This window comes from Aegilops tauschii, chromosome 1, assembly GCF_002575655.3.
Source record: "Aegilops tauschii subsp. strangulata cultivar AL8/78 chromosome 1, Aet v6.0, whole genome shotgun sequence".
Classification (NCBI taxonomy): domain Eukaryota; kingdom Viridiplantae; phylum Streptophyta; class Magnoliopsida; order Poales; family Poaceae; genus Aegilops; species Aegilops tauschii.
In genome coordinates, this window is record NC_053035.3 from 499,163,652 (window position 1) to 499,190,030 (window position 26,379).

The 26,379-nt window shown below is 46.7% G+C and overlaps 3 protein-coding genes, 1 long non-coding RNA gene, 16 other non-coding genes and 1 pseudogene across 21 annotated transcripts; 1 reads left to right on the plus strand and 20 right to left on the minus strand.

Moving 5' to 3' along the window:
* Positions 1–767: 767 nt before the first annotated feature.
* On the minus strand, positions 768–2,717 carry LOC109747280 (CST complex subunit TEN1). 2 transcript variants are annotated; one of them, XM_020306362.4, is made up of 4 exons: positions 2,455–2,717; positions 1,554–1,670; positions 1,319–1,472; positions 768–1,234 (listed from the first exon to the last, which is right to left on the minus strand). In XM_020306362.4, the coding sequence occupies exons 2-4, from the start codon at positions 1,655–1,657 to the stop codon at positions 1,121–1,123; spliced, it is 372 nt and encodes a 123-aa protein (XP_020161951.1). In that variant the 5' UTR covers positions 1,658–1,670; positions 2,455–2,717; the 3' UTR covers positions 768–1,120. The 2 variants fall into 2 exon arrangements, with proteins under 2 accessions (XP_020161951.1, XP_040248505.1); XM_040392571.3 differs by lacking the exon at positions 2,455–2,717 and adding an exon at positions 1,805–2,405.
* Positions 2,718–3,798: 1,081 nt separating this feature from the next.
* Positions 3,799–3,886, minus strand: LOC120972957 (small nucleolar RNA Z195/SNORD33/SNORD32 family). The gene has a single exon (XR_005767090.1). It is a non-coding gene; the product is annotated as a small nucleolar RNA Z195/SNORD33/SNORD32 family (small nucleolar RNA).
* A 1,654-nt stretch (positions 3,887–5,540) lies between these two features.
* Positions 5,541–10,672, minus strand: LOC141026380 (uncharacterized). The gene is made up of 3 exons (XR_012188391.1): positions 8,050–10,672; positions 7,796–7,937; positions 5,541–7,639 (listed from the first exon to the last, which is right to left on the minus strand). It is a non-coding gene; the product is annotated as an uncharacterized lncRNA (long non-coding RNA).
* On the minus strand, positions 5,896–6,003 carry LOC120973071 (small nucleolar RNA snoR100). Its single transcript, XR_005767193.1, has one exon. It is a non-coding gene; the product is annotated as a small nucleolar RNA snoR100 (small nucleolar RNA).
* Positions 6,844–6,920, minus strand: LOC120973020 (small nucleolar RNA Z155). Its single transcript, XR_005767147.1, has one exon. It is a non-coding gene; the product is annotated as a small nucleolar RNA Z155 (small nucleolar RNA).
* Positions 7,565–7,685, minus strand: LOC120972915 (small nucleolar RNA SNORD14). The gene has a single exon (XR_005767052.1). It is a non-coding gene; the product is annotated as a small nucleolar RNA SNORD14 (small nucleolar RNA).
* On the minus strand, positions 7,818–7,898 carry LOC120973036 (small nucleolar RNA Z112; annotated as a pseudogene).
* LOC120973040 (small nucleolar RNA R11/Z151) lies at positions 8,028–8,127 on the minus strand. The gene has a single exon (XR_005767164.1). It is a non-coding gene; the product is annotated as a small nucleolar RNA R11/Z151 (small nucleolar RNA).
* On the minus strand, positions 8,755–8,850 carry LOC120972970 (small nucleolar RNA Z103). The gene has a single exon (XR_005767102.1). It is a non-coding gene; the product is annotated as a small nucleolar RNA Z103 (small nucleolar RNA).
* On the minus strand, positions 9,051–9,137 carry LOC120972954 (small nucleolar RNA Z195/SNORD33/SNORD32 family). The gene has a single exon (XR_005767087.1). It is a non-coding gene; the product is annotated as a small nucleolar RNA Z195/SNORD33/SNORD32 family (small nucleolar RNA).
* LOC120972962 (small nucleolar RNA Z105) lies at positions 9,274–9,340 on the minus strand. The gene has a single exon (XR_005767094.1). It is a non-coding gene; the product is annotated as a small nucleolar RNA Z105 (small nucleolar RNA).
* Positions 9,393–9,479, minus strand: LOC120973119 (small nucleolar RNA SNOR75). Its single transcript, XR_005767234.1, has one exon. It is a non-coding gene; the product is annotated as a small nucleolar RNA SNOR75 (small nucleolar RNA).
* Positions 10,237–10,349, minus strand: LOC120973073 (small nucleolar RNA snoR100). Its single transcript, XR_005767195.1, has one exon. It is a non-coding gene; the product is annotated as a small nucleolar RNA snoR100 (small nucleolar RNA).
* Positions 10,488–10,566, minus strand: LOC120973019 (small nucleolar RNA Z155). The gene has a single exon (XR_005767146.1). It is a non-coding gene; the product is annotated as a small nucleolar RNA Z155 (small nucleolar RNA).
* Positions 10,673–11,139: 467 nt separating the features above from the next.
* LOC120972914 (small nucleolar RNA SNORD14) lies at positions 11,140–11,260 on the minus strand. Its single transcript, XR_005767051.1, has one exon. It is a non-coding gene; the product is annotated as a small nucleolar RNA SNORD14 (small nucleolar RNA).
* A 72-nt stretch (positions 11,261–11,332) lies between these two features.
* Positions 11,333–11,469, minus strand: LOC120973106 (small nucleolar RNA snoR2/U65). Its single transcript, XR_005767225.1, has one exon. It is a non-coding gene; the product is annotated as a small nucleolar RNA snoR2/U65 (small nucleolar RNA).
* Positions 11,470–11,521: 52 nt separating this feature from the next.
* LOC120973031 (small nucleolar RNA Z112) lies at positions 11,522–11,703 on the minus strand. The gene has a single exon (XR_005767158.1). It is a non-coding gene; the product is annotated as a small nucleolar RNA Z112 (small nucleolar RNA).
* Positions 11,704–11,749: 46 nt separating this feature from the next.
* LOC120973042 (small nucleolar RNA Z152/R70/R12) lies at positions 11,750–11,843 on the minus strand. The gene has a single exon (XR_005767166.1). It is a non-coding gene; the product is annotated as a small nucleolar RNA Z152/R70/R12 (small nucleolar RNA).
* Positions 11,844–11,915: 72 nt separating this feature from the next.
* On the minus strand, positions 11,916–12,015 carry LOC120973041 (small nucleolar RNA R11/Z151). Its single transcript, XR_005767165.1, has one exon. It is a non-coding gene; the product is annotated as a small nucleolar RNA R11/Z151 (small nucleolar RNA).
* A 6,453-nt stretch (positions 12,016–18,468) lies between these two features.
* Positions 18,469–21,790, plus strand: LOC109782877 (RGG repeats nuclear RNA binding protein A). Its single transcript, XM_020341502.4, has 6 exons — positions 18,469–18,851; positions 18,961–19,360; positions 19,469–19,616; positions 20,838–20,996; positions 21,074–21,130; positions 21,241–21,790. Exons 1-6 carry the CDS (start codon positions 18,686–18,688, stop codon positions 21,433–21,435), a joined length of 1,125 nt encoding a protein of 374 aa, XP_020197091.1. The 5' UTR covers positions 18,469–18,685; the 3' UTR covers positions 21,436–21,790.
* A 366-nt stretch (positions 21,791–22,156) lies between these two features.
* LOC109782876 (uncharacterized) lies at positions 22,157–26,346 on the minus strand. The gene is made up of 9 exons (XM_020341501.4): positions 26,064–26,346; positions 25,808–25,947; positions 25,617–25,711; positions 24,091–25,532; positions 23,797–23,957; positions 23,520–23,596; positions 23,283–23,430; positions 22,744–22,893; positions 22,157–22,624 (listed from the first exon to the last, which is right to left on the minus strand). The coding sequence occupies exons 1-9, from the start codon at positions 26,230–26,232 to the stop codon at positions 22,343–22,345; spliced, it is 2,664 nt and encodes an 887-aa protein (XP_020197090.1). The 5' UTR covers positions 26,233–26,346; the 3' UTR covers positions 22,157–22,342.
* Positions 26,347–26,379: the final 33 nt, after the last annotated feature.

Consider the following 26,379-nt stretch of genomic DNA (forward strand, 5'->3'; position numbering starts at 1 on the left):
ACCTCCTCCGGGCCCGGGGCCCTGCCCTTGATGGCCGCAAGGACCTCCTCCTCCGAGAACGGGACAAGTAGAGCCTTGTTGAGAGCCCAAAATGTTAAATGCATGACGGGATTCGATCCTGTGACTTCAGGTTACAGTGTGAGGGTACCACCAACCAACTGCATTTTCACCACCAGATATCATTAAGATGGCCACATCAACTGGGTCGAGGCTAAGAAGTGGTTCTTCAATTATGGATTAGAGCCTTGAAAAGGTCCTTTTCTCCTCCAAGGTCTTTAGTTTGTGTCGGTTTTCCATAAGTATAGTGAACTAAACATACTTGGGCAATTTTATGGCGGCATGTAATGTAGTGCAGTGTGGCTTTTCTGCTCACAGGCCTACAGCAAGTCCCTGATCAGAGCTACCGATGGACAGGGACGTTTGATCAGCATCCCAAATCGCCAAAAAAAATTACCTAATCTGATCTCCCTTGGCAGCAAAGAAGATATCTCAGCCGATATTGGGCCAAAAAAAGAAGGGAAAGCAAAATTTTAAATTGGCCAGATAAGAAATGATGGCATCTGCACAATATGAACACCTTCAATAATTTCCAAATTGCAGACCATTTTTTGTCACAAATGTATAAAGAAAAGGTGATCTCATATACAGGAATAACACGTCAAGTTCATTTTGTTTATTATTCTCTTTTCTTCTTTTATACAGGGTGGCTGATCAGAAGTTGACATGACACAAAACGATGAAATCGAAGACAGAGAACCACCATGCTATTTATTTCAATTTAGCAAATATATAGCAAGTCAGGCTCCAAATTGTTCACAATAGATAGGACATCACTCTGCAGCTAAATCTGTCAAGACTACACCTCTGCTGCAAGGGAATGCCAGCCCACAAAAACGATGTGAAACGATGTATGGACCCTCAAATAAAATGAGCATGAAAAGCCTTGAAAATGAGGTGGTCACAGAGAAATACTCTGTGCTCAGGAAATTCAGTTAACAGCTACTAGTACTACTTTGTAGGTTTGCACCCATCTAAAAAATTGAAGCCCAGGATTGTCGAGTCGAGGTGATTATGTCCTCCGGAACTGAAATGAGGCATGAGCCTGCTTCACAGCTTTGGATCAATCCCTCCTCAGCAGTCTGGCTTTATGCTGCCGCCGGATGATCAGAGACTGCTGGTAAAGGTTCAGGTCAAGGCCATCAACGTTCCTGCCCACACGTGCTTGCAGAATCGCCTGCAGGATGTAAGCAACAAATTTGATGCACCATTGTTCAACTGATACCAGACTGCTAAAAGCTGGAAAAGGTTAGAGAATTACGTCGTTGTTTGGCCGGATCAGGAGCTCGCCGATGAACTGGAACATAGAGCCGCTGCGGAAACCGATTTCCCTCAGGTGCTGGGTGTCAATTCTAAGCGTCGCGCTGCCATCTCGTATGACGGCAACCGCGGAGTCCACATCGTATGACTGAAGGCTGGAGAATCGCAAGCCAAGAAGGTTAGCACAGTTAATTAGAAGTTGTGGTTTTCAGATGGAAGCAGCTGCAATAACGTACGTTCCTGTTACTCGGATGGATGCCCCTTGCTTGAACATCTCCGAGGAGGGCTCAAGCTCTTGCAGAGTGATAGGCACACCTGGTTTCAGAGTAGAAGATGCCATCTAGCACAGGGACCTGATGAAACGCAACATGAGGAAGTTATGTCTGGCCTCTGGTAATAGTCCTCACAAACAAGAAATGTACTAATCACTTTTTTCAGAATTCCAGCACCAAAATAAAGATAAGGAGTGATATCAAAGGATGCGAACCCTGAGTGACAGTAACAGGTTAACTGTTTCCAAAAAGATTCATAATTCCTAGTGATGCATTTTGGAGTCCTCTGCACGATTCATGCTACATTCCTACATCAAAAAAAAAAGGATGCGTCGCTTACTGATCTAGCATCGTAATCGTCAATTACGGGGGACAAAGCAAAATGTTTCAGCTATATAGTAAGGGCTTCAAAATCAGTAGCATGCACAGGTGGATCATCATTTTTGCATGTTTCAGTTAACAGTGCTACTTTGCAGGTTTGCACAACCATGAACAGATGGCCGCTTATGGAAAATAGCAGAGCAAAAGAAAGAAGGGAATCATTCGCATTTCCCAATCCAACATTCTGACATTGAATTCTAATCTGAAACTGAACTTGTTCCGTATCTTTGCTCCCTCCTGACGGAGGACATCTGGATCTTGTCTTGGCCAAAACGTTGGTCGGCAGCTAACGGCATACCTAACACGCACTGGAAGAGAAGAGACCTGATGAAATCCACGACCCAGGCAGCATTGCTGACCTACTCCTTCCTCCTCCGGCTCCTCCGCCACGCGTCGCCGGCGATGTGCGCGAACAGTAGAGCCGCTCGAGGCGCGAGAGGAAGACTGGAGGGAGGGGAGATCGGGACGTAGAAGCGAAGCTCACCTGGCGGGAGGATGGATGGGACGACGACGGCGGCGGAGGATCCCGGCGACCGGGGTTGGGTCCCCTTCTTGGAGTAAGGAAGACGAGGCACACCAGTACCGGGGGCTACAGGCAGTGTATGGATCAATACATATTTCTCAAAAATGGGCCCATCTAGGCCAATTACTCTCCAGGCCCATACACGAAGAAACATTCAACACCCTCCGGACCAGACCGATGCCCATGGGAGATCCAATTCGCCGCGTGAGTCGCTGCTTAGGTTTCAGCCGGCCCAACTAGGCGTTTCCAGTGTGAACATTCCTATGCCAGATTTTTTTTCGTGTTCTTTTTCGTTTTTTTTCTCCATTTCATTTTCTTTTTCCTATATATTTTTATTTCTTTTTTTCCTTTCTTTTTTCCTATATATTTTAATTTTTTATATGTTTCCCGTATTTTTTTATTTCCAAATTCAAGAACATTTTCTGAAATCTGGGATCATCTTTTCCAAATCGGTGAACATTTTTTATATTGGTGAATATTTTTGGCAATTTAAAATTTGTTCATTTAATTTGAAATTTGTTCATGGAAATAAAAAACGTTCATGATTTCTCAAAAAAGCTTCATCATATTCAAAAATGCTCAGCGAATTCAAACATGTTCTCGAATTCAAAATGTGTTCATCCAATTCAAAACATTGTTCATTGAATTTAAAAAATCATGAAATTCCAAAAAAAATCATATTTTGACCATTTAAATTGTTCTAGTCACTAATGCTCTTTTTTTTTCATTTATGATCATTTTTTGAATTCATGAACTTTTTCCTTTGCATTAGTGACCATTTTCTGAACCCGTTTCCTTCTCACTGTCTGTCAATCTTAGAAGAAACAAGGCCATTAAACAAGAAAAGAATCAGATACCTCATGGCATAAATTCTACCTAAGTTGTGTATGGACAAGTTAAATGCACAAGCCATCATGAAGAATGGTTTGTGCCAAAATCTTGGCCCAAAGATTCCTCTCGTCGACGTACAACACTGAATGCCGCCACTAAGAAGCACACCAGAGACTCTAATTTATTGCCTTCGGAAATCCTAAAATAAGTAATTCAATTTATCATCATAGTGTAAATGGATTTATGGTGTCAATTGGAGTAATTCTTCAGTAGAGCATGCTAATTTGTGGAAAGAAATGCTAACTATCCTTCAATTTATTGCTTCAAAATAAAGCATAAGGTTCAGGCTATACCAAAACTATGTTTGATTTTATTTCACAATCCAAAGTTATGGTCAAGTTGATATCAATTATCATGATCTCACAGGATATCAGAATTCAAAAGTTTAATCATATAAGAACAAAAGATAGCAGTCGGAGATCAGATGGTAGTGCATGATGTAAATTGATCATCACAGTGAATACAGAAAATGTGGTATGGTTATGATATCATCACTTCTCCCATCAAGTCATATAAGACAAAAAAGGTTGAGTTTTTTAAAAGAAAAATACCAATAGTGAATCCCGTATAGTTGTTCTTTCGCATATCAATTGACGTGACAGAATGCATGATGCCGATTAGAAATTCAGAATGAGTAGGAGGAACTAATCAGTGGTCATCATCACTGAGAACCTCTGATCAAGCAGAAAGAATGAAACGATTGATAAAGGCTGTAAACGGGGGTATAGTAACAGAAAAATCCTGGTATGAAAGCAGTCAGTGCCGCAAAAACCAGTTTCCTTCTTGCTGTCTGCCAATGCACCGAGAAACAAGGTCGTTAAAGAATCAGATACCTCATGGCATCCCGTCTACCCAACCCAAATAAAATGCAACACTAATCGCTAACACATGTATGGACAAGTTGAATGCACAAGCCATCTCAAAAAATGGTTTGTGCCAGAATCTTAGCCCAAAGATTCCTCTCGGCAACGTACAGCACTGAATTACACTATTAAGAAGTGCACCAGAGACTCTAATTTATTGCCTTCAGAAGTTTTTAGATCGAATCAAATCAAAAAGAAGAAATGTAACTGGATTTGTGGTGTCAGGTGGAGTAATTCTTCAGTTTTGCAACTGTGTGGGTTGATGTATCAAGAAGGAAGCACAAGAAAGTCATCCCTTTTTCCAAGTCTGTACGGGGGGAACAACTCCCCGCCGCTTGTTATTATACTCTCAAAGGCCGACCGACCGACGGGGCAACGGGAACACATGTGTGTGTGTGTTTGTGGGGGGGGGGGGGGGGGGGGGGGGGGATAAGAGAACACAAACGAGGTCAAGCAGCAGCAGCACGAGCAAGATGCATACGAATCTGCTCAAGACCTTCAATTGGCACAAAAAAAAGGCAATGTACGTGGTCTTACTGACCATGCGCACAGAGATTGCTGCCATGGCGGTGGCCACTGTGTGTTAACTGGCTAGTTAGCCACTAAGCACATACGCGCAGGTCACTGCACAATCTATGGGTGTGTTTGGTAGGGTGCATGGATGGTGCATGAGGGCAAAAGTTCCCATTCCGACCCACTTTTGCTTGTTTGGTAGGGTGGATGGGCTCACCTGAGCTATGTCCATCTCATGCATAAAAGGGCCCTCAACCATGCTCATCTCATGCACCCCAAACAGGGTGCATGAAGGCAGCCATGCTGGCCCTGACCCTCGTCCCCACCCACCAGATCACGTTCAGATATGTTTATATTTCAAAAAATGTTCAAATTTCGAAAAAGTTCAGAATTTTGATTTTTTAAAAAAGTTTAAATTTTCAAAATTGTTTAAATTTTCAAAATTTGTTTGAATTTTCAATAAATGTTTTAAAATTTTAAAAAATGTTCGGAATTTAGAAAAATAAATATTTTTGAGTTTTGAAAAAAACCAGAATTTCAAAAAAACATATAAAATATTCAAATATTGTTTAAATTTTCAAAAGTTCAGAATTTCAAATATTTTCAAAATTTCAAAATATGTTTAGAATTTCAAATTTTAATTAATTTTGAAAAAAAGTTTAGAATTTCAACTTTTTTAAAATTTTCAAAATTTGTTTAAATTTGTTTCAATTTTGTTCATCATTCAAAAAATTAGAATTTGAAATTGTTTAGCATGTCTAAACACATGCAGGCTGCCAAACAAAGTCTCATCTCAGCATGTCTCAGCGTATACATCGCCGCCAAACAACAGCAACTGCATGGACTCAACATGTTTACACTCAGCATGTATGAGAGGAGAACAACTAGGCTAGGTCCATACATGCTACCAAACACACCCTATCTGAACCATGGCTGATCTAATCTACGTTAGGGAAGTGTTGAACAGTACGATTCAAAGAGCTAATTAACTAAATTTGACATACTTAGAATTTTACTACTACTGACAGTATCATTCAAGGTGATTACTGAAAACTAAACGACGTTTTCAGGTAAGCAAGTACTAAACAGTACTCCCTCCGTCCGGAAATACTTGTCGGAGAAATGGATGTATCGGGAGTATGGGTCAAATCCAGGCCCGCGAGATCAAAGCCCAAAGGCGTCAGGGCGAGCAGACATGCAGACCAAGTCAATCTCCATGCACATTACCATACTTCCTTCCTCTTCTCATCCAGAGCATCGGCTTGTTGTGCACAGATCCAACAAAATAACCAGAGAAGTTGAAGCCAATGAAAAATCAAGTTGGTACACTGTATGTACAGAAAGACATCAGTTGATTCGGGAGCTGATCAGAAACCTCGCTCTTGGCATCCCTACCATACCCAAATAAAATGCAACGCTAATACATGTATGAACAAGTTGAATGCACAAGCCATCTTGAAGAATGGTTTGTGACAGAATCTTAGCCCATTGATTCCTCTCGGCAACGTACAGCACTGAATTACGCTATTAAGAAGTGCACCAGAGACTCTAATTTATTGCCTTCAGAAGTTCTAGATCAAATCAAATAAAAAACAAGAAGAAATGTAACTGGACTTGTGGTGTCAGGTGGAGTAATTCTTCAGTTTTGCAATTGAGTGAGTTGATGTATCAAAGAAGGAAGCACGAGAAAGTCATCCCTTCAATTGGCACAACAAAACGAGTGAATGTAGGTGGTCTTACTGACCATTCACACAGAGATTGCTGCCATGGCCAAACTATCTGAGCCATGGCTGATCTAATCTACGTAAGGAAAGTTTTGAACATTACAATTCAAAGAGACGGTTAACTAAATCCGACAGACTACTTAGAATTTTAGTACTACTGACAGTTTCAATCAAGGTGATTACTGAAAACTAAACAGTGTGAGTCAAATCCAGAGTATCTGCTTATTGTGCACGGATCGGATAAAAGAAACCAGAGAAGTTGAAGCCAGTGAAAAATCAAGTTGATACTCTTCTGTACCAAAAGACATCAGTTGAAGTTCCAGACAAATGAGAGAACAGATCGGTTGAGGAGATTCAGGAGCTGATCAGATAATTGTAGTCTGTAATTTGGTCAACACTAAATATGGTTCTGTTGAAGATTATCATCACATCAACTCAATAAATCTTGTTACACTCCATTACAAAAAAAACAAAGGTAAATCATGAAAAAAAATGAAACAGAGAAGCAGTTTGACTGATCTCGGAAGGCTCAGACAAATGAATTATGTCAGGGTTGTGATAGAGTAGTCTTGGTAGTCCTGACTCCTGAGTGATGTGGGTGTACCTACAATGATGCGAACATCATCCGCTAAGGTCTCTTGTAAACTTTTTGCCCCCTTCTACAGAACTATGTAACTCCTTTGGGGTACTCTCAAAAAAAAAAACTCTTTGCTCTTCGTAAAAATTAATTATGATACATACTGTAGATCATATTATAATTCAGATGATCTGAATCGTTTTGAGACAAGTACGCTTTTCCTACCGCTGGCCACAATTCCATCAAGGCAATTCGAGACCCTACATTGCACAAGAGACTGAAAAATATCAAAGACCATGTTCACGAGAAAGAGATGCGCAGATACATGGGCAGATCACGGTTCTACGATTCCATGTTCTCACAGGCATTGTGCACGCCTCTATACTGGTAAACATGGCCTAGGATATTTAATTTTATTCTCTGAAGCAATTGGTGAAATGTCTTATAACAAGCAGAAAGATTAAAGAGAAACCAAAAACAAGATTAAACTGGGGAAACCAGCATGGCTCAGACATCCAAGGAAGGAATTAGCAGCATTAACTCTCAAGCCTGGCAGGGCGAAAGCTCTTAGGCGGCATCTGCGAATGTTTTGAGAAACAAGCCTTAGTTCTATCATCATCGCCATTGTTTTCCTCAATTTCAAATCAACAACGCCAAATACTTATGTCAAGCAAAAAATTCAAACGAAAATACATGTCAAGCAAGAAGTGTAATCACGGAAAACGGCTGTGTACCTACTGTATCACAGCCACAAAAATCTCTGTTTTCAGTGGCAGAGAAGCAGCTGCTGTTTTCAGTGTCATACGGCACTTCCTGGTCTGAGCTATTCACCGAGACAGGATGATACAGGAAAGAGAAGTCACCACAGCCAAAAACCTACATGAATCGTCATTGCATCATCACTAGAACCAAGAGGAAAATAGAAACAAGGATGATTTGAATTCGACAGAAGAGAACAGAAGGAAAAGGCTTAAGTGTGTGTAACAACATGAATCGATCAACGGCGGACGAATCCGCCTCACCGAAATCCGCTAAGATCCTTTCGGACCTGAATCATCACCAGCCAACCAAATCCAATCCACTTCACACGAACCAAAGAGATAACAACAGAGGTAAAAAAAAATTGGGACAGAGTGAGTTAGCTTTTCTTCCACACATCAAGATATAATAAGATAAGAAAATTACGTACTGTGCCAACAGAAAGGGCCCGAAAAATCATCTAGTAAAATCAGATCCAGGTGAGTTGAAAGCCGGCTTGGGTTTCAATCTAGCAAGATGGCAGGACAATTTGCCGATTGGCTGGGATCATGGGTAACGAGATCCAGACAAGAAGCTGATCTTGCAAAAAAACGTAGAACGAAAAACATTAAAATCAAGAAGAGCACAGAGAGGAGCAGTAGAAAAGAAGACCCGACACCGATGAGATCGATGCCGCCATCGCCAATCAGGGGCCGCCGCCCTGAGATCCAAGGCCCCCTGCGGCACAGAGCAGCAGAGCCTCGCCGCCACCATAACCGGCAGACGCGCAGCAGCGCCGACGAGCGCCTTGGGTGGCGGCGGGGGGGAGGGAGGGGGCGGCGAAGCTAGGGTTAGGTCGCTGACGTGTTGTCCATGAGGGGCGATGCGAGAGCTGGGGGGTTGCCATTCAACATAAACTATACATCAAACTAGACTAATGAGAAAAGTCAACATGATGGATCAGATTTCTGGCTTGGAATCCTGATGGGATTACATTTGCTCATAGTAATAATCATAGTCGGTAATTTGGGGAAAGTATCCTCACATCCTTTCAACTTGTGAAAAAATAACCAAATAGAAGTCAGAAAGATAAAATAGAACAAAATAAAGTAATAAGGTTCAGGCTATACCAAAACTATCTTTGATTTTATTTCACAATCCAAAGTTATGCTCAGGTTGATATCAAATTTCGTGATCTCGTAGGATATCAGAATTCAAAAGTTTAATCATATAAAAACAAAAAATAGCAGTGGGAGATCAGATGGTAGTGCATGATATAAATTGATCATCACAGTGAATGCAGAAATGTGGTATGGTTATGATATCATCACTTCTCCCATCAAGTCAAATCAAATATGACAAACAAAAAAACTGTCAGAGTTTTTTTAAAGAAAAGATAGGCATAGAGCATCTCATATAAGAGTTCTTTCGCATATCAATTGACGTGACAGAATATATGATGCCGATTAGACATTCAGAATGAGTAGGAGGAATTTATCATCAAATTGATCAGACACCAATTGTCTTCCTCATAATGCCACCGAGACAATCATACTAAAAGAAAAGAAAAAATAACAAACACACAGACCAATGTTCTCTCAGACAAATGCCTCAATTGTCCACATGGTTTAAAAGAATGGATTACATCAGACTCGTCATCTGTTTTCATCATCACAGAGAACTAAGAACAATGGAAAATGGAAGTGTTAAACAAACATGAGTTCAGTTAATCTCACAGAATAAGCAAACATATAATTGATAGCACAGAAGTAGTAGAATAAGCTGTATCAGACATCTAATCAGTGGTCATCATCACCGAGAACCTCTGATCAAGCAGAAAGAATGAAACGATTGATAAAGGCTGTAAACAGGGGTATAGTAACAGAAAGCTCCTGGTATTAAAGCAGTCAGTGTCGCACAAACCCGTTCCGTTACCACTGTCTGCCAATCTAACGAGAACCAAGGCCAATAAACAAGACCAAGAATCAGATACCTCATGGCATCCCTTCTTACCATACCCAAATCAAATACAACGCTAATACATGTATGGACAAGTTGAATGCACACGCCATCTCGAAGAATGGTTTGTGCCAGAATCTTAGCCCAAAGATTCCTCTCGGCAACATACAGCGCTGAATTACGCTATTAAGAAGCGCACCAGAGACTCTAATTTATTGCCTTCAGAAGTTCTAGATCAAATCAAAAAAAATACAAGAAATGTAACTGGATTTGTGGTGTTGCGTTGAGTAATTCTTCAGTCGTGAGTTATGTATCAAATAAAGAAGCACAAGAAAGCCATCCCTTCATATTGGCACAATGAAACAAGTCTATGTAGGTGGTCTCACTGACCATCCACAGAGATTGCTGCCATGGCGGTAGCCACGGTGGCTAATTAGCCACCGAGCACACACGTGCAGGTCACTGGAATTTTACCAAATAGTGTGGGTCAAATACAGGCCAGCAAGAGTAAAGCCCGAAGGCATCAGGGCGAGCAGACATGCAGACTGAGTTCAGTCAATCTCTATGCACATTACCAGGCATCCTTCCTCTTCTCATCCAGAACTGGGCTTGTTGTGTACAGAGCTGACAAAATAACCAGAAGTTGAAGCCAATGAAAAATCTGTGCAGAAAGACATCAGTTGAAAATCCAGGGGACAAAAAGAAAAGATTGGTTGAGCGAGATTCAGGAGCTGATCAGATAATTGTAGTCTGTAATTTGGTCAACACTAAATATGATTTTCTGTGGAAGATTATCATCACATCAACTCAATAAATCCTGTTTTTCCACTCAGTTACAAAAGAAACAACAAAAGTAAATCAAGAACAAAAAAAAATTGAAACAGAGAAGCAGTTTGACTGATCTTGGAAGGCTCAGAGCCTCAGATGAATAGTCTTAGCAGTCGTGAGCGGTATGGTGTACCTACAATGATGCGAACATCATCAGCTAGCCTCTGTAAACACCCCCCCCCCCCCCGCCCCCTTATATAAGACTATGGTAGGCCTTTGGCGTACTCTCAAAAAAAAAGTTCTCTTTGCTCTTCATAAAAATTAATTATGATGCGTACTGTTAGAGATCATATTAAAATTTTGATGGTCTGAATCGTTTTGAGACAATTGCGGTTTTCCTACCGCTGGCCACAATTCAATTAAGGCAGTACCGAAGGCCATGTTCACAAGAAGGAAAGATGCGCAAATACATGGGCAGATGATGGTTCTATGATTAAACATTCTCACGCATTGTATTAATTATCTTCTCTAAAGCAATTGGTGAAATGTCCTACAATGAGCAGAAAGATAAAAGAGAAACCAAAAACAAGATTAAAGTGGGGAAAGCAGAGCATGGCTCAGACATCCAAGGAAGGAATTAGCAGCATTAGCTCTCAAGCCTGGCAGGGCGAAAGCTCTTAGGCGGCATCTGCGAATGTTTTGAGAAACAAGCCTTAGTTCTATCATCATCGCCATTGTTTTCCTCAATTTAAAATCAACATCACCAAACACTTATGTCAAGCAAAAAAAATACATGTTCAAGCAGGAAGTGTAATCACAAAAAACGGCTCTGTGTACCACTGAATCACAGCCACAGGTTCCTATCAGATGTGAAAATCTCTGTCGGCACAATGTAGCATCTCCGGTCAAGGCTTGTGGCTACCGGAGACGTGGCATCGGGGCCAAGAAAACAAGGTAAAAATTGCTGCAACAGAACAGAACGAATTACTAGAGAAATCACTCAGAGACCCATTTCAAATCACGCACAAAGCTGAATCAAGCCAGTGCAAATGGGTATTCCGTCCCAGAGCAAACCACAGAGGTTACGATACAGGGGTGGGCACTTGCAGCGGCGGAGAAGCAGCTGCTGTTTACAGTGTCATACGGCACTTCCTGGTCTAGAGCTCTTCACCGAGACAAAATGATGATGTTTACAAAACGAAAATAAGAAGACAGAATTAAGCAATGCTCAGTGGAAAGAGAAGTCGTTTTTGGTTTGCAGGCTCACGGTGACAGATGCCGCCACTGCCAAAAACCTATATGAATCATCATCGCATCATCAGTAGAACGAAAATGATGATAGAAACAAGGATGATTTGAAATCGACAGGAGCGAATTTTAGTAAGGAAAAGGCTTCAGTGTGTGTAACAACATGAATCGATCAACGGCGGACGAATCCGCCTCACCGAAATCCGCTAAGATCCTCTCGGACCTGAATCATCACCAGCCGAGCCAACCAAATCCAGTTCACTTGACACGAACAAAACAGAGAAGAACAGAGTAAAGCTTATTCGCGAAGAAGATTACGTGCTGTGCCGACGGAAAGGGCCCGGAAAATCATCGAGTGAATCAGATCCAGGTGAGTTGAAAGCCGGCTTGGGTTTCGATCTAGCAAGATGGCAGGACGATTTGCCGGTTGGCTGGGGCCGTGGGTAACGAGATCCAGACAAGAAGCTGATCTTGCAAGAAACGTAGAACGAAGAACATTGGAATCGAGAAGAAGAGCGCAGAGAGGAGCAGTAGAAAAGAAGACCGACGAACGGTGAAGGTTGAGGGAGGGAGGTGCGGCGGCAGTGAAGAGGCGGCGCGCCGGCGATGGGATGGTGCGCGGGTCTGCTCGTAATATATAGCCGCCGCCCCGCGGGGTTCTTTGTCAGGGTTTCAGCTTCCCTGGGCCACAAGATGCGGGGACGTTACCGGACCCGGTTCGGCCCAGGTGTGAAATCTGAATCGCGAGGGCTTCCACCCGGGGGGAATAGTATTATGTTTTTTTTCGAGACTAAAAAAAAAGTATTATGTTTTTTTCAGAAAAAATATATTATTTTTTTATCTCAAAACAAAATCTATCTACTGCACCGGGGCCTTCCCTAAAAAGAGAAGTGCACTGGGGTGGTCACATCTTCTCTACAAAAATTTAAATCTTCTAAAAAATAGAAGTTTTTATAAAAATCTGAAAATAATGCAAGACACAGATAATATTGATATTTAATAAAGTGTAAAATTATTTTAACCAAAATTAGTACCCAAAAAGCTCGTGAATATATACCAGTGTGAAAAGACCCAAAGGGGCTGATCCAACTAATCTTGACAATCAAACCATGTCAATCCAACGGCTTAGATTGCTCCAATTGTGTGTGTTCAACGTATTTAGCGTGCAATTAATATCATATCAAATAGCAATGTTTGTGTTAACCTAACAGCAAGTTGCCAACCACATGTATGCAAGATAATGAATTCATAAAAGTATTTATCCATGTCTTCGGCTCGCTTTTGTGCTCGTCGCTAAGTGGTCTAAGGATCTTGATGTAACTTTTATTATTTCTGGTATTCGTTGTACGATCATGATTGAATATGAATAGATCAGAAGTTTTTTGCGCAAAAAATTAGAAAGAAGGCCAGCCAAGCATTGCAAATTTACCTTATTTGAATAGCCATTGAAAATCAGAGCTAATATACTTTGAAATGCCAAAACATCAACTATTAGCTTCAGGTCACATGAATCAGCTTTTTATTAGCAACCGGGAGGAGCTCTGCCTTTTCACTAAAAGAAGAGAATTGACCAGTTTGTACATACACATGAATCAGTTCAGCCAATAGGCATAAAATATAATATATGAACATCAACTATTAGCTTCAACTTTTTGTCCAAAACACAATGGCTGTATCTTTGTTGTCGGTTGCATCAATAGTAAAGGCTTCAGGACAAGTAATGGCTCAACCTTCACCCTTTTTAGTAACCTCCTTAGCATGAATATGTCATTTCGACCACTTAATAAAACTTCATGTGACAATTGGAATCAAAAGACTGGTCTAGGTTAAAAATATCTTTGGTGCATCATGCGATTGTACCACACTACATCAGCGGTGCACTTTAAAGGTGACCCAAAATACAATTTTTTTTAAAGGAGGTCCAAACCCCTTAGCCTATGCATCAATGAGATTATTAAGAAAAGCACAGAAGAAATGAACTCCGGCCGAAGCATTACAAGATGAAAAATACCCACCTACGACTAAGCATACACTTGTTCCGTAGCAGAGCACCAAAAGCATAAATTGCAGCAGAAGAATTGTTCAGCTCGCGTCGATTCTGTTGACTCCATATCTTCATCTGTGCGTAGCGTTGTAGACCTCACTTGCTACATGTTCTAGCAGTTTTGCCCCAACCATCAGCGCCTCTTTTTCGGTCTCCTTTATCTGCAAGATTGATCATCCCACAATCCAATGACAAGTGAGTCTTGTTAGGATCATTGGGATATTATATATTTTTTTATCAAATATACAAATTACATCTTCTCTCTCTCTCTTCTAACTCAGGTCTCTCTCCCGGTCTCTGCTTTAGCAGCGACAGCGAATAGCAGCAGCAACAACAACGTAGAGTAAAAGAAAATCACATATATTTCCTCTTTGTTGTCAAACATCTCTCTCCCACTCCTTGCTCTATTTATCAGTAGCAGTGGCATGAACACCGACAATGTAGGGAAAGGCTGCGTACAATAGACCCAAAGTGGTCGGGCCCTTCCCGAGACCCTCCGCAAGCGGGAGCTACATGCACTGGGGCTGCCCTTTTTTTTTAGTGGCACGAACACCGACAAATATAACTGTTTGGTTGAAGAATCGGTTTGCCACGCCTAAGCTGAGGCGTTAGCCACACCTGTGGTGCGCCCCCAAGAAGTATCGCGGCTTGCGGGCAAAACAAGTGCCACACATTTGGCAAAAAAATCTATAGTAAAAGCTCCTTTGCGCCGTGGCGAGCTAGACCTTCGTAAAACACGGAACGCCTGCCTAGGGAGCTGTGGCACGCCGCAAGAAGTGTGGCGGGCACGGCGTGGAGGGGCCATGGGGAGCAATCGGACCTAAGCGGAGGAGGCAAAATTTAAATGAGGGAAGAACCTTATACATAGACTCAAGCATGGAAATGGCTGGGTGACTAGTCATGATCATAAAAGCAACATTGTCCAGACGCATTTTGTCAACATTATCAAGAGGGGTTCGCCTCGCCCCAAAACTATTAACTAGGGCGCCTTCCCCCCTACAGGACGTGACCTTTCTGACCTTGGGGTGTCTATCACAGAGGATGAGGTAAAGGATGCTCTCTCTGCCCTTCCTGGGGACAAGGCCCCGGGGCCTGATGGATTCACTAGGAAATTCTTCAAGGTTTGCTGGGACACTATCAAACAGGATGTCATGCTTGTGATTAACAAGTTCTCATATCTGCATGCGGAACACTTCCACTGGCTCAACTCGGCGAACATCACCCTCATCCCCAAGAAGGATGGCGCCGAAGACATCTCAGACTTCCGACCCATCAGCCTGATACATGCTGTTGCAAAGCTCATTGCCAAAGTCCTTGCAACTCAGCTGGCCCGTCACATGAACAGTACTGTCTCCATTGCGCAAAGCGCCTTCATCAAAACAAGGAGTATCCACGACAACTTCCTGTACGTGCGGAACTTGGCCAGGAAATTCCACCGCAAAAAAACCTTATGCTCCTCTTCAAGCTTGATATTAAGAAGGCGTTCGACTCAGTCAAGTGGGACTATTTAATGCAACTTCTGACCCATCATGGCTTCCCGAGTCGGTTCAGAGGGTGGGTCTCGGCCTCCTCTCCACGGCCTCCTCCAGAGTATTGCTCAATGGTATTGCCGGTGATCCGATCAAGCATGGTTGTGGCCTTCGGCAGGGTGACCCCCTCTCGCCATTGCTCTTCGTGCTTGCTATTGATCCGCTGCACCACTATTGGGGAACGCAGTAACTTCAAAAAAATTCCTACGCATACGCAAGATCCATCTAGGTGATGCATAGCAACGAGAGGGGAGAGTGTTGTCCACGTACCCTCGTAAACCGAAAGCGGAAGCGTTATGACAACGCGGTTGATGTAGTCGTACGTCTTCACGATCCGACCGATCCTAGTACCGAAAGTACGGCACCTCCGCGATCTGCACACGTTCAGCTCGGTGACGTCCCACGAACTCTAGATCCAGCTGAGTGTCGAGGCAGAGCTTCGTCAGCACGACGGCATGATGACGGTGATGATGAAGTTACCGACGCAGGGCTTCACCTAAGCACTACAACGATATGAGCGAGGTGGAAATCTGTGGAGGGGGGCACCGCATATGGCTAAACAATCAACTTGTGTGTCTATGGGGTGCCCCCTCCCCCGTTTCTAAAGGAGGGGAGGAGGAGGCCGGCCAGTCCTAGAGGGCGTGCCAAGGGGGGAGGAATCCTCCTCCTAGTAGGAGTAGGATTCCTCCTTTCCTAGTCCTACTAGGAGGGGGAAGGAAGGAGAGGGGGAGGGGGAGGGGGGCAAGAGGGGCCGCGCCCCCCTCCCCTAGTCCAATTCGGACCCCCTTGGGGGGGGGCGCCACCTCCTGGCTGCTACCCTCTCTCTCCCCTAAAGCCCACTAAGGGCCCAATAACTTCCGGGGGGAGGGGTTCCGGTAACCCTCCGGCATTTCGGTTTTATCCGAAACCTCCCGGAACACTTCCCACTACAAAAAAAATACACTTCTGTGATGATACGTGTTTGTCACAGTAGGTCGCGTTTTTTTGTCATGCATGTACATCCATGACAAATTTATGACAGAATCAAGATAGTCATACCTGTGCTGTCGTAGAAGTATTCCATGACATTACCAAAATTATCATCACGGAAGTGTCCACTTCCATGACGATAAATCGCGCGTCACAGAAATGCTTTCGTCAAGGGTGACCGACACGTGGCATCCACCGTAACGGAACGCCGTTAAGCTATTGGGTCGGGTTTTGGATCCGATAACCCGTTAACAGCCCCGACCAATGAGGATTTTCCACGTGTAAAATCATCATTGGCTGAAGGAAACACGTGTCAGCTCACCGTTGGGACAGATGTCATCCGCTCATTGGACCGAAGGCGCCTATGATACGGCGACACGTGGCATGGCCCAACAGAGGTCCATTCCTGTGAAAAGGCCGGCCTGTTTGACTTGGTCAAAAGGTGGCGGGCCGCCCCACGGAAAGCCTGTTAACGGCCTGTTCGCATATAGCCCATTTACAGCCCACTAACCCAGGGCCCGTTACGCCCTATCCGAATTAGGCCCAGTAGCGTCATCTGGGCCGTCCAATATGATTCAGCCCGTTTTAACTTCCGGCCCATGTGTGGCCCATGACTTCTTTCGGCCCATATGAGGACCTTTGTAACTCTTGGCCCATTAACGGCCCGTGGTGAAACTGGCCCGTAATGAACAGTGTATCACTTTATACCCATTAACGGCCCGTTATTCCATTGGGCCGTTTCCAGCCCAAGTTATCTTTCGGCCTTCTCAGGGCCCATTGATTCTTGGGCTCATTTGCAGCATTCGGTTACATACAGCCCGTTACTGTCATTTTCTGCTTGTGGGCCAAATTCAGCCCGTCGTTACAGTCGGTCCGTTTACGGACCGTTAATACGTTGGGCCGTTTTCATGTCAAAAAAAAACCCGTTGGGCTGTTTTCATAGAGTTATCAAATACGGCCTATTAACGGCCCGTTATGGTCCACGAATAGTACGGCCCATGATTGGCGAAATGATGATACGCCCCGTAGAAGGCCCATGGATCCTACCGCCCGTATGAGGCCCATCGATAGTATGGCCCGTAGAAGGCCCATGGACCCTACGACCCGTAGAAGGCCCATGGACCCTAAGGCCTGTATAGAAGGCCGATGGATCCTACGGCCGGACGAAGGCCCATGGATCATACGGCCTGCAGGAGGCCCATGGTTACAACAGTCCGTGTGTTGCCACGATTATTTTGGCCTAGTTACCAAAAATAGGTATTGTGGCCACTAGAAAAAAACAGAAAAAGAACTGCAGTGACTACAAGCAAACAACTAAACAAGACAATAAAGAAATAAATAAGCAAGCAATTAACGCTAGCCTATTACCGCTATTACACATATTACATCCACTGGGCATCAAAGTTCGCCTAGTTAAGCGTCTATCCTGTATAAATAAGCACCGGTGCCTAAGGAAAGTCTGGTTTATTTCTCGAAGCACCTCTCCTAAGCACCTTGCATTGTACAAGGTCTAAGCTTCTCTTCATCGGTGGCGGTTGCTGTTCTGGTGCGTTGGTCCTATGGGGCCCGGCCTTAGCACGATGATTTTTCGACTGTCTACTATAACAAGTCGTCCCAGCTTCGATGAGGGAGGGCCGATGACGGCGGCGCCAGCCTTTGTCTCCCTTCAGCGCTTGTAGTGGTCGCTAGGTGGTCTATGAATCTGGATGTGATTTTTTATTGTTTCTGGTGTTTGTTGTACTGCCATGATTGAAGATGAATAGATTGGAAGTTTCTCGCAGAAAAAATCCGTAACTATGTGAAGCGAAACATAATGTTGTCAAGTATTCAACCCATGAACAAAAACAGAAAACATGCTGCAAGATCAAAGTACAGCGCAGTGTATCGATGGAAAAAAAATATTTGTGACGAATGGACGAGGTGGCGGCCCATCAGCTCTCGAGGCCCATACACCAAGCCAGGGCAGGCCGACACCCACGCCCGAAGCCCACGACCGCCGTCCCAACAACCCACCTCCAAAATGACCAAACCACCCCCAGCCCCAGCACCTCCCACCCCACGCACACCCGTAATTTCCCCTCTCCCCCAGCCCCATTTCCGCCATTTCCCCTCCGCCCGCGGTCTGAAAACGGAGGCCAGCACACTCCGCTGTCACATCCCACACACTCCCACAGCTTCAGCAGCACAGCACACAGCGGCTTCTTCTCCGTTGGCGGCGGCGGCTAGGGTTTTACCACCTCCCTCCAAAACCCTAATCTTTCCACCCAATCCAATCCGTCCGTCGTCCATGCCGGCGGCCTCCTGCTAGATTCGAATCGCGCCGGAGTTGTACTTAGTTTGAGTGCTTGGTTTGGTGCTGTGCGGCGGAGATGACGTCCAACCAGTTCGATCTCCTCGGCGACGTCGACAACGACGACCCCTCGCAGCTCCTCGCCGCCGCCGCCGCCAAGAAGGCCGCCGAGCCCAAGCCCGCGGCGCCGGCGCCGGCCGCCGCCAAGCCCGGCTCCAAGCCGCCCGCCAAGACCACGCCGCCCGGTGAGTGACCCTCTCGGTTCGCGCTCCCTCCGATTCGATTGCTCGATGGGTCTTCCGATGCGAGCTTCCATTTCTGTTGCTCATGGTGTGATGCGATTTGCGGCTGCAGCGGAGGACGCGAGGGGCAGCCGGGGGGACGGCGCCGGGCGCGGGAGGGGCGGCCGCGGGGGCGGGTTCGGCAGGACCGGCCCGCGGCGGGACTACGGCGACGCCGACGCCAACGGCGGCTTCGAGGGCGGGTACGGCGGTGGCGGCGGCGGCGGCTATGCGGCGCCTCGCCTGGAGGACGGCGATGGGAAGCAGGCGGAGAGGGGCCGCGGCCCGCGCCAGCCCTACCGCGGAGGGGGCGGCCGCCGCGGGGGCTACTCCGACGGGCAGAACACGGACGAGTTCGGGCGCCCGCACCGCTCCTACGAGCGCCGCAGCGGCACCGGCCGGGGCTTCGGGATGAAGCGCGACGGTGCTGGCCGCGGCAACTGGGGGACTGCCACCGACGAAGGGTTCCCACAGTTAAGATTGATCCAATTAGTCTCTGTTTCATGGCATGATGCTGATTCTTTTTGCTGCTGTCATGTGTGGAGCTTGATGCTTTTTATTATGTGGGTGGTGGTGATCAGGGAAAATGTGGAGGCTGTCAACACTGAGGAGACCCCTGCTGTGACAGAGGATGAGAAGAAGCCCGAGGATGCGCCGCAGCCCGAGGCTGAGAAGGTCAAGGAGGGTGCGGAGAATGAAGAGGACCAGAAGGAAGCTGAGGAAGATAAGGTATATTTTTCAGAATTTGCCATCATCTGATTGCTTTAAATTGTGTTGTGGTAGTTGTTTGGCGTGTGCATTTTGTATTGGTGACAATGGTGATGGTAGCATTTCTTGCTGGATAAGACAATCCAGATACTCCCTCCGGTCAGAATTAAATGACGCAATCTCTATATAATGTCCGTTTTGCGTTGTATCGAGGTTGCGTTAATTAATTCGGATCGGAGGGAGTATCATGTTTTACATATGCTATTCTAGGGATGTAACGTAATACAGTTACTCGACCAGTCTAGATGTTTGCTGTACACCTGCTCGCATAATAGCTACTTCTGTCACAGTACAGAAATGGTTTGCATTAAGCTCTTTGGAAGCTGGAATCTCTTCCTCATCTTCCAGGCTAGTCTTATTGTCAGCTTTATTGTTCTCTTCTCCTTTGTGCCCAATGCTACATATTTCTGTCAGAATGTATTGCGTTGTTTTTTGATGCATTTGATCACATACATTAGTGTATTGTCACATCCGTGCCACTAACTGACCTCAGTGAGCCATTTGATTTGCTGCTGGCATCTAAGTAGTTTGTAGATGAAATGCATATATACATGTACTGAAATATCAATTTCTTTAATCGTCATTCACTTTGAAGGCTTGCCTGTTATTTGGTTGGGAGTAATGAAATCTGGTTGATCCAGTTAGACTGACATTCTCAGAAATGGATTGCCAGTGTTCAGTTTTACCTAGCCAATAGTTGGTTCATATAACAGCATCCTCTCTTTTGATGTAATGTGCTCTTGTTTAATTTTATTTTGGCAATAGCTTTCCTTAGAATTTCTGACTTCCTGTTATTTAATTGAGATGTTGAGTGCAATTTTGTTCCTTGTTTGTGGTCCAGAATTCTTTGATATATTCCTGGGCTTGTTTCTTTTATGATGAAGGTGTGTTCTGTTACAGTGTCACTACCCCTTCACCATCTTCACCCTTCATTTTGGGGATGGCTTATCATGACATATTCAACTTCTCTTAAGCTTTCTGGTGCTTCTGTATTGTTGTCTGTGCATGTTCTGCTTTTGTATTTGTTGCCAGGACATGTTCTAGGTATATCGTTACAAGCTTGAATGGGTTGCCTCTGGCATGCTTGAACTGTTTCTGATGTTTGTCCTGTCTGATGTCTGCCTGATAAGGGGATTCACTGCTAAGAAATTGTTAACATGCCATGTCACCACCGTTGTACAGGAGATGACCTTGGAGGAGTATGAGAAAGTATTGGAGGAGAAGCGGAAAGCAATACTCGCACTAAAGGCTGAGGAGAGAAAGGTTGAAGTTGACAAGGAGCTGCAGTCCATGCAGCAACTGTCAGTGAAGAAGGATGCTGAGGAAGTATTTATCAAGCTGGTAAGTTATACATGTTGCGGTCCTTCTTCTGCGTGTGGTTATATCGATGCTAATTTTTACCCAACTCCCTGCTGCAGGGCTCTGACAAGGAGAAGAAGAAAGAAAACACAGAAAGAGAGGAGCGTGCCAAGAAGGTATCCTGCGCATTTCTCTCATGTCCTGTTACTTTGGTCCGAGCAACTGTTGTATCTTTTACTAACTGTTGCGCTATGTTTCCTGTGATGCTGCCTGTCCCTGCCTGAAGTCCCTCAGCATCAACGAATTCCTGAAGCCGGCTGAAGGCGAGAGGTACAGTGGCGGTCGGGGCCGCGGCCGTGGCTTCAGGGGACGCGGCGAGGCCCGTGGCGGGTACAACGGCGGCGGCGGCGGTGGCAGGCGACCAGCTGCTGCTCCGGCGATCGAAGACCAGTCCCAGTTTCCGACGCTAGGTGGGAAGTGAAGGGGTCCGTGTCCCGTGCCCTGATCCGACTAGCAGCGGCTCCTCGGTGGTTCGCTCCAGACTGTGTCCTTGTTGAATTGTCAGTACTCAGTAGCGTGTCGTCGTTTCGCCCGTCCGTCTTTTTACCTGTCGCCGTGTCTTCGTCGCCGTCTGTGTATCCCGTGTACACCGGAGGTGCACCCGCCCATCGCCACCCGCCCGTGTCTTGTTTTAGCCGCAGCTTATTCCGTTCATTTCGATAGCACAATGCCATGTATGAGATGTTTTCCTGGTGCACTTGCTGCTGTCATGTGTCTCCTGTGTGCTTGGTTCAGTGATTTTGCTCATCTCAGAATTAAGTCCATCTTCTTTCTTATGGGTTGTTTGTTCACTGTGCATATTTCTGTGGAGAATCATTCTGCCATGGCAAGGCACCTCATGGGTGCTTGTGCAAAGGCTGAACTAAGCCTGGAAAATATAGGCAAATCACAGCACAAAATTGTCCTTGGTTTCTCGGAAACTACTCCCTCCGTTCCTAAATACTCACTCCGTTTTTATTTACTCTGCATAGAGATTTCAATACGAACTACGCCTTTTTAGATATTTCAATATGAACTACATACAGATGTATGTAGACATATTTTAGAGTATATTCACTCGTTTTGCTCTGTATGTAGTCTATATTTGGAATCTCTAAAAGGATTTATATATAGGAATGGAGGGGGTATGAAACAACTGCATGTACATCATCACACTTGTCTCAGTTCATCCATATAAAGAAGAGCTAACCCATGGCTCATCATAATGTAGTAAAACACTATTACTATACTATCTACTCCACTGATATAAACAGAGTAGCAGCAAAAAGTTACTACATCTCAAGTCAGCTAACATGGTTACACAGATGCAGAGAGCAGCACACATTGCATCATCTTTGGTGCTGGCTGCAGTCTGCGGCAGCTGCTGAAGGGTACCAGAACCTGTTAGACAGGCCCTGCACATGAGCATCCCAGGCGCTCCTCAGGGTGGTCTCAAGGGAGCGGTTCACCCCGCCGACACGTTGCGAATCGGACCGAACCGGGCTGCCCTGCTCCTGGTAGTGCAGCCGGTCGCTCAGCATGCGGCGGCTCATGCTCCCGGCGTCGCTGCTCGGCGCGGAGATGCAGCCGCCGGACTCCACCACCATGTCGCCCTCCAGGATGCGCAGAACCTGACAAACAGTTGGGACATACAAGAAGAAAGGTAAGCAACTAGGCACAACATGGACACTGAATACTGATCATGCTGAGAGCTTCAGGGGGTGAAATGTTTGTGTGGGAGTTGACTGACATGGGACATTCGCGGCCTCGAATGCGGGTCGCGCCGTATGCAGAGGTTCGCCGCGTGCAGCATGCAGTAGACCTCGTTCTCACAGAAGCGGTCCTCGAGGCGCGGGTCGATGAGCTCGTCGATCGCGTGCTCTTCCAGCAATGGCCGGGCCTGTTGCAAACCAAGTTGAATAGGGTTAGAATTTAGTTATACCAGGACAGGATCCTTCCAATGAAGGCTGGGCCTGTCGGAGCAGATGGATCAAAGCAATACAAAATTCATTTTGCTTTCGGATTCTATTGCTGATGGAGCATAAACAGGCATGCAAATATCTAAACGCTCTTATATTAGTTTACAGAGGGAGTACCACTTAACTATCGTATGTATTCCTTCAAGAGTATTTTTTTTCAGTTGGTGAAAACTACCGCTTAGCTATCATATTCGTACAGTATGGTTATACCACCACAGTAGGTTCTTGCCATTAACCAGTGGAAAATAAAATTCAGAAAGGGAATTATGATAGTACTATCAATCATCTAATTATTATGATGTGAGCTCACCCATTCAGTCAGGAATTGCTGGCCCTTGGGCCTGTTAATATCGACGGCCTTGCGTCCAGTGACAAGCTCCACAAGAACAACTCCAAACGAGTAGACATCGGCCTTCTCCGTAATTTGCCCGCTCTGCGCATATTCAGGGGCTAGATAACTGCATAACGGTAAAAGAGGCTCAGATTTTTCCCAAATCACAAGTTACACCTGACCAAGCATGGGGAAACTTTTTGTCTGATCAATTACCCAAATGTGCCAATGACTCTTGTATCGACACCCATGTCCCCATCAGGTTGCCATCTAGCCAGGCCGAAATCGCCGACCTGTCACACCATCATGAAGGAAGAGACTTATTTAGCACTGTGGAGCAAAGATAACCAGATACTTATTTAGCACATAGCTTAGCTTAATAAAGTTCCAACATAATCATGTAGGGTATGTGGTAAGCTTTCATAGCATTGAAATCACCCAAATGGCCTTGTTTGCATTGTAGTACTAACAAAGGTTGATGCTCATTTCATACCAGTGGCTCGAAATCATGCGTGACGAGGATGTTGTTCGGTCTCATGTCGCGGTGGATAATGCAGCCGACCCTGCATTCCTCATGGAGGTACCGCAGCCCCCTGGCGGCGCCGACCGCGATCTTCTGCCTGGCAGCCCACCCCAAGGTCTCCTTGTGACGGCCTAACAGAGCACAACCAATGGAGTTCAGTTAGCAAGGCCACACACTCATGCACTGAAGGAAATATTGGTGCATTTCTATCTCAACAACTGAATTTGTCACACTGAGTTTTGCATGATGAGATGATCAGCTTACCATAGAGATGAGTGTCCAGTGATCTGTTGCAGATGTACTCGTAGACCAGCAGCCTCCTCTTGCCCTCGACGCAGAACCCGATGAGCATGACGACGTTCCGGTGCTGCGCGCAGCTGAGCACCTCCACCTCCGAGCAGAACTCGACGTCGCCCTGCGAGCTGCTGGCGAGCCTGTGCTGCTTGACGGCGATGGCCTGGCCGTCAGGCAGCACCCCTCGGTGCACCGACCCGAACCCACCCTCGGCCAGGAAGTTGGCCCTGGAGAAGCCGCCGGTGGCGTGCTCCAGCTCGGCGTAGCTGAACCACCGCGGCGGCTTCCCGAACACCGGCGTCTTGTGCTGGCACACCGAGCAGAGCGGCGGCGGCCCCGGCGCAGGGGTCCGGGAGAGGGACACGACGTCCCTGACGTTGCCTCTGAAGTTGAGGTCGGACCTGCTCCTCACGGCGCTGATCTCGGTCAGTAGGTCCAGCTTGGCGATCTTCTCCAGCAGCGCGTCCGCCGTCGGGGTTCTTCGGCGGGTTGGTGTTGGTCTTGGGGATGCGGCGGGTCGCTGCAGGATGTCGGCCATCCATGGCTGGAGTGACGGCGAGGCTGCTGCTGATGCTGCCTGAGGAGTTGGAGCTGAAGCTTCACTGTCAGGGCCAGATAGTACATTGGCTGCTGCTCTCTTGAGAGGGCTACTATCTGTTTCTGAAACACAAACTGTAGTGGTGCCATGGCCTGAGCTTGCGGCGGAGGATGCTCCGGTGGAATCGTCGAACGCCTCCGTCTCCGGCGAGCTGCTGTCTGTTTCTGAAGCGAACAATGGAGAGGTTGCAGGGTCTGTTGAGCTTGACACAGAGGTTGCATCGGCATTCCTGGTTTCTTCTTTCTTCAGAGAGCTGCTGTCTGTTTCTGAAGCACGCAATGGAGAATTGCCTGGGTTTGTTGAGTTTGACACAGAGGATGTTTCCTCGGATTCTTCTTCTTCCTTCTTCATCAGAGAGATGCCTGATTCTTCTAAAGCACACAATGGAGAAATGCCCGGTTCTTCTGAAGAACTTGGCACGGAGGACGCTCTCACATCCTCTGCTTCTTCCTTCTTCTTCAGAGAGATGCAGATGCCGGCTTCAGAGGAAGCAGACAGTGGAGAAGCTGCGCCGGGGTCCGAGGTCGACACGGAGGAGGACGCTCCGGCGTCGTCGGTGCTGCCGGACGGCGTCTCTGAGTCCGGGATGCAGCTCGGCGTCTTCACGGCGGGTTCCCGGACCGAGACCATCTCGTGCTCCACATCACCTGAAGCACTGGGCTCGGGCTGGGGCGGAGGAGCTGCCGGCTCCGGGCGTGTCTCCTCCGTGGAGCAGGCGAGGTTGAGCCGGAGCACCTTGGGCCGGGAGCGCCTGACGGCGACGATGTTGCACTGGAGCTCCTCCATGCAGCGCGTCTCCTCAACCTTGAGATCCCTGAAGTAAATGGCAACAAATGCAACATCGCACCACTGACTACTGAAGAAACTGAGCAGCTGCTGTGCGACATTATCACAGTACCTGTCGAGCACGACCCAGCTCGCCAGCGCCCGCTTCGCCTCGGCGGCCACGGCGCCGGGGCCCGCGCCGGCGACGATCCTCACCCTCAGGTTCACCTGCACCATGCTCAGCAACAGGAGGGAGGCACTTCATTCAGACAAGTTTCGGTGGACGGGGCAGAGTGACGAACAACAGAGCAGCGGGTAGCTGACCTTGGTGGGGTCGTAGAGGTCGCGGAGGGTGAGCGTCATCTGCGCGCAGAGGTCGGAGACGTCGGAGCGCTGCGCCGGCGCCGCGGCGTGGGCGCTGGCGCAGGCCCCCGCGAAGAAGGGGAAGCTCCACGGCCTTCTACCTGGAGGACGGACAAATTAAAGGGGAAGAAAGGACACACACTCTGAGCACGCATCCGTGAGTGACCAGGGGAGGGGACGACAATGATCCGGGGGAAGGGGAAGGTTAGGTGGGTACCGGAGGCGGCGGCGGGCGGCGGCGGCGGCATGAGGACGAGGATGAGCACGGCGTCGCCGGGCCGCGCGACGTGCGCCAGCGCCCACGCGGCCGCCGCCCGGGGCACCTCCCTGGCGGCGGCCCGCGCCGCCACCACCACCGCCGCGCGCGTCGGCTCGCCGGCCGCCATCCGCGGAGCGCAGTCAGGCTTCGAGCTTCCGCCGGCGTGCTGGCTTCTCTTTTGGCAGCGCGCTGTTCGAATTTGGATTTTGGAAGCGGGGGAGCAGAAGAGCAGAGATGAGAAGACCTGTCAGTGAGTGAGGGTGAGATGGTCTTC

Excerpts from the sequence above, each read along its gene's own strand:
- LOC109747280 (XM_020306362.4), bottom strand. The coding sequence starts at position 1,657 with ATGGCATCTTCTACTCTGAAACCAGGTGTGCCTATCACTCTGCAAGAG. Across the intron at positions 1,473-1,553 it reads TCCATCCGAGTAACAGGAAC|CCTTCAGTCATACGATGTGG; the intron begins GTACGTTATTGC and ends GCGATTCTCCAG. Across the intron at positions 1,235-1,318 it reads TGATCCGGCCAAACAACGAC|GCGATTCTGCAAGCACGTGT; the intron begins GTAATTCTCTAA and ends TACATCCTGCAG.
- LOC109782877 (XM_020341502.4), top strand. The coding sequence starts at position 18,686 with ATGACGTCCAACCAGTTCGATCTCCTCGGCGACGTCGACAACGACGAC. Across the intron at positions 19,617-20,837 it reads AGGAAGCTGAGGAAGATAAG|GAGATGACCTTGGAGGAGTA; the intron begins GTATATTTTTCA and ends ACCGTTGTACAG. Across the intron at positions 20,997-21,073 it reads AGGAAGTATTTATCAAGCTG|GGCTCTGACAAGGAGAAGAA; the intron begins GTAAGTTATACA and ends TCCCTGCTGCAG.
- LOC109782876 (XM_020341501.4), bottom strand. The coding sequence starts at position 26,232 with ATGGCGGCCGGCGAGCCGACGCGCGCGGCGGTGGTGGTGGCGGCGCGG. Across the intron at positions 23,958-24,090 it reads ACTGGACACTCATCTCTATG|GCCGTCACAAGGAGACCTTG; the intron begins GTAAGCTGATCA and ends GTGCTCTGTTAG. Across the intron at positions 22,894-23,282 it reads AGCAATTCCTGACTGAATGG|GCCCGGCCATTGCTGGAAGA; the intron begins GTGAGCTCACAT and ends GGTTTGCAACAG.